The sequence below is a fragment of the Micromys minutus genome (assembly GCF_963924665.1).
Source record: "Micromys minutus genome assembly, chromosome: 29".
Classification (NCBI taxonomy): Eukaryota; Metazoa; Chordata; class Mammalia; order Rodentia; family Muridae; genus Micromys; species Micromys minutus.
Genome location: NC_137964.1, coordinates 32,299,592 through 32,311,861, shown reverse-complemented (window position 1 = coordinate 32,311,861; position 12,270 = coordinate 32,299,592). Strand labels below are relative to the sequence as shown.

Here is a 12,270-nt window from a genome sequence, read left to right as displayed (position 1 = left end):
CCGTCTCTAGAAAGGGGGAAGGGGGAAAAGGGTAAAATTAAAGGTTTCATAACCACTCAAGTACCAGATATGGGGCCAGAGCTGGTCGCAGACACTGCTTATTTTAGTAGTCAGGGGCCCAGGGCAGAAAAGTCTTGGCTTCCAGGCGAGCCAGAGGTACAAAGAGACCCTGTTTCACAAAATGTACATCTGGGATACTACTCTGGGGTGACCGGCACTGACATCAGTACGGAAAACACCCCGAGGATCGTCCCAAGGCTCCAGGCAAGCCGATCTAATCCTCTTGGGAGGTGACCTACTGGGACTCAAATAGACGGACAGGTGGACAAATCCGACTCTCTGAGTGACAAATCAATCTGCCTGAAGGTCAGTCAGACCGAATGCAGCGATTCCTGGCCCGGAGAAGTCTCCAGCCCACTCAGCCGCCAGGGGGCGCCACCAGCACGCCCAGCGCTCACTCCCACCGAGGGATTGGGCGTGCTCGGGGGTCGGCGGCGGGGCGTGGCCAGCGTGCGCGCGGGGGCGTGGCCAGCCTGCCGCGGGCGCGCGCGGCGGCGGCTGTGGCGGAGGGGACGGCGCGGCAGCGGGTTCCGTTCCGGGCCGAGGGCTGGACGCGGAAAAGTTGCGAGGCGGCGAGGAGCGGCCCGGAGACGGGCAGCGAGGGCGACATCGAGCCGGGGGCCGGCGTCTGAGGAGCAGCCATGGACGACCTCGGTGAGTGCGGGAGGTGGAGGGCGGAGCGGCCGGGGCCCAGCGGCCGCCGATCCCACCCTGGCGCCCGGCTGGGCTGCGGTGCCTGCGGCCCCGGGCTGCACGGGCCGCTCTTCGCTGCGGCGCCTGAGGACCCCGATCCCATTCTGGGGTTCAGGAACCCGCCTCGGGGAAAGGCGCCCCGCTCCCCGGGCAGACCTCCTCAGCTGCGGGACCCTCACTTCTCTTCCCCACCCCCACCTTAGAGCGGTTGCCTACGGGACTCGGTCTCCGAGGCTGTCTCTTCTGTGACTCCCCTCTGTTCCCTCCAAGCCGCCTCCCACTTTGCAGATTCCCCCCGCCTCCGCTTCGGGAATATAGCCCCTCTGGAGAGCCCACCCGTTTCTTATCACAACCTACTGAAGAGCTTGTGAGGACCACACCCCCATTTAATGACAAGTGTCCCGGGCTACTGCCTAGACCCCCCCCCCCCCACACCGCTTCAAGTCTAGTCACCCTGAATAAGATCAGTTCTTCCCTTCAAGTCTAAACTTAGAAAGGCAAGTTTGGAGGGGGTGGTGGCTAATGACTCCCGCCTCTCACCCACCATTCCCAGACCCTGGTGAAATACCAGAGGAATGAGGTGGGGAATGGGCCGCGGGCTATGGCCATCTCTGAACGTGTCCTGGCTGGCAAGGCCCCTCACCCCCAGCATCAGGACTATCAGGACTGCTGGAAGCCCCGCAGGTAAAGAGGACAAACAGGATGCCTGGAACAGAGTTCCCCTGTCCTCCTGTTATTGGAGCCCTGAGGCAACTCTTTTCAGCTCACACTTGGTCTGCTGTTAGGACAGAGAAAAGAAAGGCACTCCTCTGGAAGTCGATTTTAAACCCAAGGGGGTTGATTCAGGGGTTCTAGGAATGCCTTGTGAATCCCAGAATGAAGGAGCCCGTTTTTTTCCCTCCCTGTGGGGCCCCTCAGCAGAGGAGGTGTGTGTGTGTGGGGGGGGTAAGTTCCTTTTCTGTAGGAGCGTTGTCTTCACTCTCTGGACTGTGGAAGGCTTGTGTGACCACTGGTGCCATCTGTGTCCCTGGCTCTGAGGAGCAGATTCACTAGATAAGACTGAGGAGACAAAGTATACCAAGTTAAGACTGGTCATTTTTGTCACTGTGTGATCAGGGAGTCCCCGAGACATCCTGGAGCTGGGAATGGTGTTGGGTCCTGCTGGTTTCACGGAGCGGGCTCACTGCCAAGCATAGTTATGCCTTTGGGTCAGGCTTGGCATGTATGCATATTCCCGACGCACTCGGGGTTGGCGGAGCTTCCGGGCAGGTATTTTGAATTTTTATTTTTCCACATAAAAATACCAAAGCCAAAAGGAAGCTGGGGAGTTGTGCTGTTTGAGCAGGCGTTTGAAAGTGTCAGTGTTTTCCCTGATGGGAAGTAGGGAGCTGAAGCCTAATCACAGCACCTCACATGCTGGTCGAGGGCCCTGTTGCTTCTGGACAGTCCCTGTGCTGTGTGAAGGACTGAGAAAGCCTCTGTCTGTAGTGCCTGCGGAGCCTGGAATCCCCGCCTTCTGACTGTCTTCCATTTAGGGACAGCATACTGAGTTGTCTTTGAAAGGAAAGAGCATGTTCTGGCACACTGGAATCGTAGGGATCGAAAAGGGCTGTTTATGGAGTACTTTACCCGTGCCTGGATTTGCCCTGTCCTCACAAAGGTCTTTCTGTAAGATCACCCTGGGGAGGAAGAGACCAAGAGAGGCTGAATCTCTGACCCAAGGCTGCACAGCCAAGAAACAAATAAGTCTGTGCCCGGAAAGCCTGGTGTCTGTCCAACTTCTGTGTACATTCCTTCCTGGGAAGGGGGCAAGCAGGCGCTGGCAGGAGGGGTGGCAGCTGGTGGTGGCTTCCACCTATGACTTCTGCTGCCTTCTCTAGACTCTCCAGTTGTTGGATCCCTGCTACTCCACTTGCTTAGTCGGAACTCTCAGGGGGCCGATGCGCCTGGCTGACCAGAGCTCAGGGTGCGGGGAGTGGATGTGCAGGAGGGGAGAGGAATTTGCTCCTCAGCCCAGGCGGTCAGCTGTCTGGGTGGCTGCTCAGCACACTGCCCGTCAGCTGTTTCCCTAAGTGAGGATGGCTACGGAGGCCAACCCTCCTGTTTTCATTTGTGTCCCAAGAGAGATCTCGGCTTCGAACCTCCTGGTCGATTATCATGGGGGGTAGTTTAAGGTGATCTTGTGGCAAGGCCTTGGGGTGCATACATAACCTCCATGATAACTGTGTTCTTTGGCATGAAAGTAAAAAAAAAAAAAAAAAAAAACCCAGATATATTGAAGGACTCTTCGCCTCCTCATAGCGGCCAGTGAGAGACTCACCATGCGCTGTTTAATAAGTTACAAATTTATAGCTCATTGGGCAGAAAAAATGTAAACACAGCGTGTCCTGCCTTCTCTGTGTGTTCCCCATGCTTTGTGCCGTCGGCTGGCTGCTGGTGGCTTTTCTCATTAGAGCTCAGACGCTGGTTTGGCCGGAGTTTCCTGGACAGAGTCCTCACAACACAGATGCACTTCGACTATGCTTTCTGCCCTGGCTCTCCTTTCCCTCCATGTTCACGCTGGTAATGTATCTGGGGAGGCTGTGACCACAGTGTGGCCTGACAGTGAACCTTCTTGCTCCGCTGCAGACAGGCTCTCTCAGGCTCTCTTTCTCTGTCTCTCTCTGTCTCTCTGTCTCTCTCTCTCTCTCTCTCTCTCTCTCTCTCTCTCTCTCTCTCTCTCTCTCTCTCTCTCTCTCTCTCAGATGGAGAAACCTGGGCTGGGATGTTCTTATGGCGGAGCTGACTGGGGTTCGAACCTAGACCCATCCGACTCTGGATCTGGTTTGTCTTGATCAGAAAGCAGTTGGAGCTGGTATTGATCATGGAGTGAACCCAGAGGCTTGCTGAGTAATTGAGATTTACCTCTAAGGTTTCTGCTCTGCTAGGCTGGGAGGTCCCCAGGAAATGGCTCGATAGCATCGCCTTCTCCTCCATAGTGGGGGACACAGCCAGCTGTTGGCAGTGTCCGGTCTGCTGGAATCTGGACATGTCTCCTTTCAGCTTCTCAGCAGTCTTGACCCTTTGGAAAACAGTGCCCCATTGTGTTTGGGGGTGATGCTAGGGGGGTAGGGAAGCTGCCTGGGGAATTCCGTGCTAGAGAGCTGCCTAGACTCCATGGAAAATCTGGCCTTAGGGCTTGCCTGGATGTGGCCCCTCTGTGTGTTAGGCCTGGGTCAGGGCAGTTGCTGGACCTGTGGCAGAGGCTGCATCTAGTGGTGGGGCAGCGGTACCCTCCCGGCGCGTGTTTTGTGAGGTGCCTGCTGGTCAGGGTGCCTGGCTTAGATTCAAACCCTGGGCTGTGTTTGATTGTTAGGCAGATGTTTTCCTGATAAGGACATCACGGGTGGGGTGGAATGCTGTGGGCTTTGGGCAGGGCATGGTTATCACGCAGAGGGTGATAGCTCTGGGATGGAACGCTGCATGTTCCTTCTTCCTGCTTCTTCAGGGGTGGCTGTGTGTTGCGGAGACTGGGTCAGTCATTGGCTGGAGGGCCCTGACAAAGGCCAGGAGTTGCTGCTGCGGCCCTGCATGGCCTCTTCCCTCTGTATCCCTCTCATGTGGAGCTTCCTGTGGTCTTTCCCCTGGTCAGAGATGGTGAAGAGCTTCCAGGCATCATTTGGCCTTTTGCTGAGCTGGTTCTGTGCTCAGGGCCTTCATGAATAAAAACAACATCTACTGAGCACATTTTAAAATATCGTTCTTGAAAGTCAAGGTCTCTCTGTGCAACTGTGGCTGTCCTGGAACTTGCTATGTAGACCAGGCTGTCCTCAAACTTGCAGAGATCCACCTCAGCCTCCCAAGTACTGGAATTAAAAATGAGGACCATCGTGTCTCATGCCCGGAACACTTTAAAAACCATGTGCACAACTCTATGACATTTCAGAACACTGCTTTTAAGAACCACATGTGCAGAACTCTTTTCTGAGACTTTTCTTTTGTACTCACACGAAAGCACTGCTGGGTATCTCCTTCCCATTCTTTTTAAGATTTATTTATTTTATGTATATGAGTACACTGTAGTTGTCCTCAGACACACCAGAAGAGAGCATCAGATCCCATTACAGATGGTTGTGAGTCACCATGTGGTTGCTGGGACTTGAACTCAAGACCTCTGGAAGAGCAGCCAGTGCTCTTAACCACTGAGCCATCTCTCCAGCCCTCTCCTTCCCATTATTGTTTCGGCCACGTAGCTCATCTAGAGTAAGCTCTCTTGTTCTTGGTAGTTACCACTTCCCACTTCTGAAGGAGAACACTGAAGTTTGGAGTGAGCCTGAGTTCTACAGCTTATGAGGATCAGGATCAGAAATTGAATCCAGGTCAACTGACTGTAGAGTAGAAATTGTGTTGATCTATGGACCTATCTATCTATCTATCTATCTGTCTGTCTATATCTATCAATATCTATCTATCTATATCTATCAATATCTATCTATCCATCCATCTACTATCCATCATCTATGTATCATCTATCATCTGTCTGTCTGTCTATCTATTTTGAGGTAGGGTCTGTCTACCTAGCCCTGGCTGGCCTGGAACTCCCTTTCTCCGCCTCCCAGTGCTGGGACTAAAGCCACCACGTCTGGCTTTCTTCTCACCCTGTATTTTAGGTAGGGTCCCATCGTGAAGTCTAGACCGCCCTTCGACTGGTTCTTCAGCCCAGACTGGTGTTGAACACGTAAACCTACTGCCTCAGCCTCTGGATTTGCTGGGGTTGTAGGTCTGTGTCCCCAGCACTGGCTCCAGAAATCTTTTCTGTTCTTCTCTTTGTGTTCTCATTGTTCAGCCCCCACTTCCCTTCCCTCGGTCCTTTCGTGGGGACTCGCTATGCTCAGGAGGAGCCGAGGCACTGGTGGCTGTGTCTGCGGATGGACAGAGGGTTCCACTCAGCGCTCAGCAGCCCCCGTCCAGTCACCTGTACCCTTGACACACAGCTGTAAGTCCAGCTGCCAGAAGTGAGCGACTCCGGGGCCACAGCTTTTCTCTCTGTGATCTAGGTCCTGCCCTGCCCTGAATGGACACATTCTTTGTCTTCATTTGGGTCTACACCCTCTCTGTCACTTGAGACAGCCATTGCTAGTGGAGAAGCTGTTACAAATGTCATGGTGTGCTTCATGTGGTGGCGCCAGCTTTTAGCCATAGCATTCAGGAGGAGGAGGAGGAGGAGGAGGAGGCAGTGCTCTGTGAGCTCTGGGCCTGCTTGGTTTACATAGGGAGTTAGTTCCAGGCCAGCTGGGGCTCTGGAGTGAGACCCAGTCTCAAAAAGAAAATGAAAATGTTGAGCAAAGGAAGAGAACAGAGGTTGTCTGTGGGGACAGGAGAAGTTAGGGGGCTGGGGCAGGGGGGTGGGGGGGGAGAATTACAAAGCTGAGAAATGTTGATTAAACAATTCACTGGAAGGAAAAGTGAAGGGTTATCTCTTCTCTAAGCATAAGCATCTCTCCAGGCCGGCCTCTGTGTACATTCATATCCCGATTTGTTTCCAACTGACTGATCGCCTAACCAGTGGGGCTTAGCACTGGTGTGCCATTGGGAACACCTACCACTGCCCCAGTGGCCAGATCTTCTCTTGAAGATGGCCTTTAATGCTTATTTCTGGTGTGGTTGTGGCATTCTGGTTTACCAGATCATCTTTCTTAGGAGCACAGGAAAGAAGAAGTTTCACGAAGCCTGTACTTTTTGTTTCCTTCTTTCCTGGAACTTACTATGTAGACCAGGCTGGCCTTGGAACTCAAAAGAGATCTGCCTGCCTCTGCCTCTGCCTCTGAGGGCTGGGGTTAGAAGGTATGCAACCCACACTCGGCTCTTCAACTTAGTTTTAGATGATACAGTAAAAGACAAAAATATATCACAGTCCAGCCCCCAAAGTCTCATGTGCCCTTTGGAATCTGCAGGGGATTGGATGGTCCAGTGCTTCCTGACCCTCTGTTAGCATTTATGTTCTTTCTGTGTGTGAGGAGTTTGCTCACACGTATGTCTGTGTATCATGTACACCCCAGAAGTGAGGTGCAGGCCACTGTAAACTGACCTGTGGATACTGGGAATTGAACCTGGGTCTTCTGAAGGGGCTGCCAGGGCTCCTAACCCATGAGTCTTTCCTTCAGCCCTCCTAAAGACAGTTTCTCGTAGGCCAGGTTAGCAGGGAGGGAGACCAGACCTGGAACTATATACAGCTAGGCAAGTGTTCTGCCAACTGAGCTGTGCCCCCAAGCCCTTGTGAGAGCCCTTCCTGTGAACGTTAGAATTGAAACTGCCTCAGGCTGCAGAGATGGCTCACTGGGTAAAGTATTTGTTCTTCAAGTGTAAGGACCCCCGGTTTGGGTTCTCAGCCATCCACGCACAAAGATCACGGAGACACAAATGGAGTGCAGAGACAGGCTGATGCTCAGAGCTCACGGGCCCACCGGGCCAACGAGAGCACTCCAAATCTACCGAAGAGACCATGTCTCACAAAGTAAGGTGGAGGCTGGCTACATGGCTTAGTGGGTAAAGGTGCTTGCTGCCAAGCCCTGCAGGCTGAATTTGATCTCAGGTCCTACATGGTACAAGGAGAGAACCAGTTCTCACAAATTCAATTTTTTTTTAAAGGGGAGTAACAGAAACTCCCACCTGTTCAACCTCTGGTCTCCACATGGACTCAGACCCTCACACACACGAACATGTGTTTGCATACGTGGACACCCACCCAACTTAAAGCACTTCTCAGTTGCATAGAGTATATGATCAATGTAAGTGCTGTCTTGCGTAGGGAGGAAGGACAAGAGAGGATGCTGCGTTCACAGTTAGCTGATGCAGTATTCTCTGTGCATCCCTGTACTCTAGTGTTGAGTCTGCAGATGTGGCCGTGGGCACAGGGGGCTGACTGTACATGGACTTCTCTACCTGAATGTTTTCGGAGAGGTGTGTGCGTAGAAAGCATGGCCCATACGTTTGCACAGGGTGGCTGAGTGTTAACATCTGGATCTAAGCAGAAGAAGGTACACGTTGTGGGGGTTTCAGTCTCTCTGTATGTTTAAACACAGGTAACAGGTACTGAAACAGTTCAGAGGCACCTTTTCCATGGAGGACTCTGAGTTGTAGAGCCGGGGTGCTGGTTTGTGTTTGCCTGTGTCAGCCTTCTGGGGCTGTAGGTGGTGGGGAGAGGACCAGACAGGAGGTGTGCTGCCAACTGGGGAGGCAAGTCACAGCACTGTGACCTGTACCGAAAACAAAAACAAACCAACAACAGCAAAACGGGATCAGAGAGACAAGCCACTTCTGTAGGGGCAGAGTCAGCGTAAGCTTACCGTAGGTTAGCTGACCCGACATTAATCAGACGGAGCCAGGACAAGAGAAATGTTGGTCTCTGGTTGGAGGTAAAGGGTTGTCTGGGCCAGTGGGTTATAGGCAGTTTGAGCCCAGGATGTGGAGGGGCAGGTGTGTGTATGTGTGTGTGTGTGTGTGTGTGTGTGTGTGTGTGTACATGCACATGTGCACACGCCTGACATGGTAACATCTTGTTAGCCTGTGACTGGCCTGTGACTGTGGGCATGGGGCCCTTAGCTTTTTACTTGCAGCTCAGTCTGGCCCTTCTGGTTTTCCGTGTTCTCAGCTCTCCTGGAGTCTCTATTCCCCAGGTCTCACTTGTGTAGTAGGTTGAGTTAAAGTTGGGCCCCCTGGGCCTCTGGCTTTTTGGCTGGTGACAGTGGTAGTGTGGATGGCTAGAGTCTAGCACTGGTGGCCCTGGTGGCTCCTAGGCAGAGCTGAGGCCCTTGTGTCCCAGCAAACATGTTGAGCTGTCAGCAGGCCGTGGAAGTCAGTGCTTCATGGGACGTGGGGCAGGACTGGGTTTTTGCCCATCAGCATGACTGCTTGTGGGGGAACATGGATCGTGGAGCCTTCCTAGTCTGGCCTTGGTGTGTCGGGGCATTACACTGCCGATCTCAAAAGTAGCCTGATGTGTGTTTTATGGGGGAGGGGATGGGGCCTGAAGGAAGCTTTATGTAATCCTTGGCTGGAGCTCAGGTAATTGTTTTAATGAAATGGAATGCAGCTTATTCAGAACTTGCTTGGCAGAAGCAGCCATGTTCTGGTCTGTTTTCTTGTTGAGGAGCCTGGGGTATATGTTTGCAGCTGTTTTGAATCATAGACTCTGGGTGAGCTGAGCTAGGTGGGCGGAAGGAAGCTCCTTCCTCAGGGGGGTCAGGGAGCTCCATTCAGGCTGCCCCAGTCTTTCTTGGACATCAGTATGTCTCCTGTGTTATGGGAATCCAGCCCGTAGCCTTGCCTCTGAAAAGCATGCTCTCTGCCACCGAGCTACCCTACCCCAGTACCAGAGTGTCTTTGAATGAGCCTGGGAGCTTTTGACCTAGCAACAGAGAAACCCTGCTGGAAGCAGGCTATAAAGGATGTGGGGGCAGAATGCGGAATGGGTGCTGAGCACAAGCAGAGGGGCCCTCAGGGAAGTCTCTTTGTTTACACAGTTTACTTCATCCTCACAGCCAGCCCCCCTTCCCCTCCCCTTTTAAAGCCGGTTGATTATTATTTTTTATTTGCTGTATGTGCGTGCGTGCTTGTCAGTATATACACCAAGTTTATACAAGTGTCTACACAGATGAGGCGATCAGATCCTTAGAACTGGAGTGTAGGCTCCTGTGATCCACCTGATGTAGTTAACTGAGAATTGAACTTGTGTCCTTTGCTTTAAATGCTGAGTCTCCTACGGGCTCAGTGAAGTGCCTTTAGTTTTAAAATTACACTTATTTATTTACTTACATTTATTCATAAATTGCATGCATACTTAGCGAGTGCATGCGTGCGTGACTGTGTAGAGGCCAGAGGACCCCAGAGTTTCCCCTTTCCTTCTACCATGTGGGTTCCAGGGATGGAACTGGTTGTCGGAAGTGTGTGACCCCGACCACACCCAGTGGCACCAATTTGGTCCACTGTCCTGTCCCTTGTGGCCTCTCAGTCTGTCTATCCATCTTGGCCTCTGATCTGGTTTCCACTTTTTCAGTTTTTGACCCAGCCGGGGACATCCTTGCCCACTTGCTGACACACTTCCTCGCCCAGTGGGTGTGCTTCCTTTGCCTCTCCAGTTGCACATGTCTCCACAGAACCTTCCTGTCCTCTCCGAGTCTCTCCCTAGGTGCCTTAAGTGGGAACACCTCTTCGTTTTCCTTGAGGATTTTTCTGGGCTTACTGATTTCCTCTTGTTTATCTATTTCCATGACCCCTTTTAGAACTTTTGTGCTGGCAACTCCCAAAGTTCTGTCTCCACCCCTGACGTGGATTCTATTGTCCAGATTCTTCCGGTTTGCAAGCCAGCAAAGACCCAGCTCATTTCCTTTTCGCTCTCTCTCTTGGAGGCCTCAGCTCTGTGTATGGCCCCATGCTCTTTTCTTGGCCTCTGTTTAGATAAGGCCGTAGGTAACATTTGAGAGAGGAGGCAGTTATCCCAACCTACAGATGAGGAAGCAAAATTGAGCTCACAGGGGCTAGGGTGTGGGGGCACCTCCAGCGCCTGTGCTGACCACAAGGAGGGAACTTAACCTAGGGCTTCTGGTATCTAGTCCATTCTCCTTTTGATTCCCACTCCCAGTACTCCTGATGGGGGTTGGAGACAGATTCATGTAGCTTAGGCTGGTTTCAGACTTGCTCTGTAGCCAAGGGTGACCTTAAATTTATAATTTTCCTTCCTCTGCCTCCAAATGCTGGGATTCAAGGCATGTTCTACCATCAACTGTCATAAAACCCTGTTTCTCTTTCTCCCCTCACCCCCTCTTATTTTTCAAGACAGGGTTTCTTTATGCAGCTCTTTAAGAACTCTCACTGTTGACAATGTACTCACATACATGAAATAAATAAACAAGTCTTAAAAAAATGTTTAAAAAAAAAAAGAACTCTCACTGTAGATCAGGCTGGCCTCGAACTCAGAGATCTGCCTGCCTCTGGGCATGCACCACCATCAGCTGGTACAAACCAGGTCCCAGCACTCAGAAGGCAAAGGCAGGTAGATCCGTGTGAGTTCAGAGTTCCAGGTTAGTCACGACTGTTACTATTACACAGAGAATCCCTGTCTCTCAAAAATCAAACCAAACAACAACAAAAACCAAAAACACTACCAAAACAAAATGAGGCAACTCCCAGCCCCACCTGGATTTGTGCTGCTGCTGTTTCAACAGGTCACTATACTCCTGGGCTCTGCCCTCACTTCCAGAAAGCAGGAACTTTCCCTGGAAGAGCACTCTATTCTCCGTTGAGACACGTGTTTCTAATTTATTTTAGAATGCTGGGGTTAAAGGTGTGTGCCGCCTCTACCACTCCGGCCATTTGTAATTTTTTCGATGTGTGAATTTTTGCCAGTGTGTTTGTATGTGCTTCACACCCTCATGTGGACGGTAGGAATTGATGTCCGGTCCTCTGGAAGAGCAGACTGTGTGCTGAGCCATGTCTTCAGCCTCCATTTTTGTTTGTTTGTTTGTTTCTTGAGACAGGGTCTTGCTTTGTAGCTCTGGATGGTCTCAAGCCCAGAGTACTCCACCTGCCTCAGCCTCCTGAGTCCTGGCGTTATAGGGGTAGATACCTCATGGCACCCGGCTTAAACTCTCTCGAGAGTTGGGTCAATGGTAATGATTAACACTGGCTCTTGGAATCATTAGACTCTACTCCAGGGTTTGGCCCTTGGTGTTACCCTCACTGTCTTAAACTTGTACCACACATCTGTGGCCTTGGCAGTGGGCAGCAGGTGACCTGTGCCCGCTGGGCTCTTCAGCTGCCTGGAGCATGTGACTTGGTGGCTCCCTAAGAGACTTGGTCACCTCCTGGCACCTGTGGGGCTGTGCCCCGGAGGTGTGCTGGACTCACTAAAGTGCTGCCAGCGTGAGGTTGGTTTCCTTATGTGGCGTTTCAGTTCTCCTGAGCCTCTTGGGTGGCTTAGGGGGAAAGACGTAGGGAAGGAGGTTGTTCCTTAGCTTGGCTTATACTGAGCCGTTACCTAACCCTGGTGTCTGAGAGCTACAGCTAGCTGTTCTGGGGTCTATTTCCAGGTCAGCTTTGGGTTGTGAAGGATACACTGTGACATCCACAGAACCTCCCAGAGTATGCTGGCTGCTCAGGCTTCTTTTGCCTAGGGCAAGGGAGGGTTATGCTGGAGTGATGCTTTTACCGTTATTCTAGCATTTGGGTAGCCGAGGCAGAAGCACTGCTGTGGGTTCCAGGCCAGCCTGGGAGACAGAATGAAACATTGCCTTAGAAAGAGCAAAACAACAGGGTCTCAGCAGTTTAGAACACTGACTGCTCAGGCAAAGGACTGGGGTTCGGTTCCCAGAACCCACATGATGGCTCACAACCATCCATAATTCCAGTTCTAGGAGATCCAGTGTCCTTTTCTGACCTTTATGGACATGGACACCAAGAATGCATGTAGTACTCATGTATACACATCATACATACATATATACATACAGGCAGAATATCCATACAAATAAAATAAATGAG

At 51.8% G+C, this 12,270-nt stretch overlaps 2 protein-coding genes across 5 annotated transcripts in view; both read left to right on the top strand.

Annotated features, from left to right (window-relative positions):
- PLA2G1B (phospholipase A2 group IB) overlaps nucleotides 1-12,270 on the top strand; it is a gene marked incomplete at both ends in the record, with an annotated part of 153,694 nt that overhangs the window by 35,609 nt on the left and 105,815 nt on the right. The gene's annotated exons all lie outside the window — the stretch shown is intronic.
- The window catches only part of PXN (paxillin), a 47,130-nt gene continuing 35,429 nt past the window's right edge, over nucleotides 570-12,270 (top strand). For all 4 annotated transcript variants that reach the window (XM_080940833.1, XM_080940832.1, XM_080940831.1 and 1 more), the window contains exon 1: nucleotides 570-714. In XM_080940833.1, the coding sequence (XP_080796959.1) occupies nucleotides 702-714 (13 nt within the window). In that variant the 5' untranslated portion in view covers nucleotides 570-701. The remainder of the gene's footprint in view (nucleotides 715-12,270) is intronic.